Genomic DNA, 2,281 nt, shown 5'->3' with positions numbered 1-2,281 from the left:
CAGGTGTGACCCCTGCCCGGCCCCCCATCCCGGTGACCATCCCGCAGGTGGGGGTTGTGAACCCCATCCTGGCCAGTCCCCCGGCGCTGGGGCTGGTGGAGGTGAAGAAGGACAAGGAGGAGGAGGAGGTGTTCCAGGAGTCGGAGCGGCCCGAGATGCTGAGCGAGCAGGAGCACATGAGCATCTCCGGCAGCAGCGCCCGGCACATGGTGATGCAGAAACTGCTCCGCAAGCAGGAGGTGAGGGCAGGGGGAGCACTGACATGTGTGTGCCAGATTTGGCTGCTTAATGCAGGGGAGATCAGGAGCACACACAGAACCTCTGAGTGTGGGCTCATGGGCACTGCCAGGTACCTCTGAGCTCAGGGGACTCAGGGACACTCACAGGTCCCTCTGAGCTCAGGGGACACTGCCAGGTACCTCTGAGCTCGGTGGACTCAGGGACACCCACAGGACCTCTGAGCATGGGCTCGGGGACACTGCCAGGTACCTCTGAGCTTGGACTCAGGGACACTCCCAGGTACCTCCGAGCTCAGGGGACTCAGGGACACTCACAGGTCCCTCTGAGCTCAGGGGACACTCCCAGGGACACTTCCAGGGACACTCCCAGGTACCTCCGAGCTCAGGGGACTCAGGGACACTCCCAGGTACCTCTGGGCTCAGGGGACACTCCCAGGGACACTCACAGATACCTCGGAGCTCAGGGACACTCCCAGGGACACTCCCAAGTATCTCCAAGCTCAGGGGACACTCACAGGTACCTCTGAGTTTGGACTCAGGGACTCTCACAGGTCCCTCCGAGCTCAGGGGACTTGGGGACACTCCCAGGGACACTCCCAGGGACACTCACAGGTTCCTCTGAGCTCAGGGGACTCAGGGACACTCACAGGTCCCTCTGAGCTCAGGGGACACTCCCAGGGACACTCTCATGGACATTCCCAGGGACACTCCCAGGCACCTCTGAGCTCAGGGGACACAGGGACACTCCCAGGGACACTCCCAGGGACACTCCCAGGGACACTCCCAGGGACACCCCCAGGCACCTCTGAGCTCAGGGGACACTTCCAGGGACACTTCCAGGGACACTCCCAGGGACACCCCCAGGTACCTCTGAGCTCAGGGGACACAGGGACACTCCCAGGGACACTCCCAGGGACACCCCCAGGTACCTCTGAGCTCAGGGGACACAGGGACACTCCCAGGGACACCCCCAGGGACGCTCCCAGGGACGCTCTCATGGACACTCCCAGGTACCTCCGAGCTCAGAGGTCTCATGGACATTTCCAGGGTCACTCCCAGGTACCCCCGAGCTCAGGGGACTCGGGGACACTCCCAGGTACCTCTGAGCTCAGGGAATGCCTGGCACCAGGCCTTGCTCTTTGGGATTGATTTACTTGGGCTGCAGTGCCAGGACACGGAGAATGGTCCTGCCAGAGGGCAGGATTAGATGGGATATTATTGGGAATAAATTCTTTGTGAGGGTGGAGAGAAGCTGTGGCTGCTCCATTCCTGGAATTGTCCAAGGCTGGGCAGGGCTTGGAGCAAACTGGGATAGTGGAAGAGAACTGATGGGGTTTTTAGTCCCTCCATCCCAAACCATCCTGGGGTTCCATGATCTTCCCTGGGTCCTTTGGAGGGCTCAGAGCAGGCCCTGGGGAAGGGTCTCTGACTGAACTCTGTCCAGATTTAAATTTAAATTAATTTATTTAAATCAACCCCTGGTGGCCTTTGAGTGGCAGCTGAAGGGGTGGTACTGGCACAGTCCCAAATACCAAMTCCACCTTTTTCACACAGCATTTTGTGCTGGGGTGAGTCCAGAATCCCAGAGGAGCCCCCAGTCTGAGTGACAAAATTGGGATTGGTCACAGGTTGGACTCAATGGCCTTGGGGGTCTGCTCCCACTTTTAGTGATTCTGTGAAACCCTGAGGTGTTGATCAAACAGAATTTCATGGGAATTGCAATGAGGAAGAGGACAAAAATGAGCGATAGAAAAAGCATTAAACAGAACTATGGATTCATGGATTTTTTGGGAGTGCATCTTGGAAGGGGCTTCATAATCCTGCCTGAGCAGGGTCAGTTTGTTCCTTTGCTTTGTTCTTTTTTGACATTTCCTGAGCTTTGACAGAGAATCTAAAGYATTCTTTCCCATTTGCTAATGGGGATAATTCTGTCAGCATTCCCTAAGGAATGAGGGAGGGAAGGGTCCCTTCATTTCCCGAGGGTGCTGATGTTGAACACACCTTTGAGTTCCTGTTCCAGCAGCCAGTGTTCCTTTCCTAAA

At 57.0% G+C, this 2,281-nt stretch overlaps 1 protein-coding gene across 1 annotated transcript in view; it reads left to right on the top strand.

Moving 5' to 3' along the window:
• Positions 1-5: 5 nt before the first annotated feature.
• The window catches only part of LOC130588303 (poly(U)-binding-splicing factor PUF60-like), a gene marked incomplete at both ends in the record, with an annotated part of 4,238 nt that continues 1,962 nt past the window's right edge, over positions 6-2,281 (top strand). The window contains one exon of the mRNA XM_057389241.1: positions 6-239. Coding sequence (XP_057245224.1) covers positions 6-239 — 234 coding nt within the window. The remainder of the gene's footprint in view (positions 240-2,281) is intronic.

The sequence above is a fragment of the Malurus melanocephalus genome, unplaced genomic scaffold, assembly GCF_030028575.1.
Source record: "Malurus melanocephalus ecotype Western Australia unplaced genomic scaffold, MMel_1.1 scaffold_4217, whole genome shotgun sequence".
Lineage (NCBI taxonomy): Eukaryota > Metazoa > Chordata > Aves > Passeriformes > Maluridae > Malurus > Malurus melanocephalus.
This window is presented reverse-complemented; position numbering and strand designations above follow the sequence as displayed.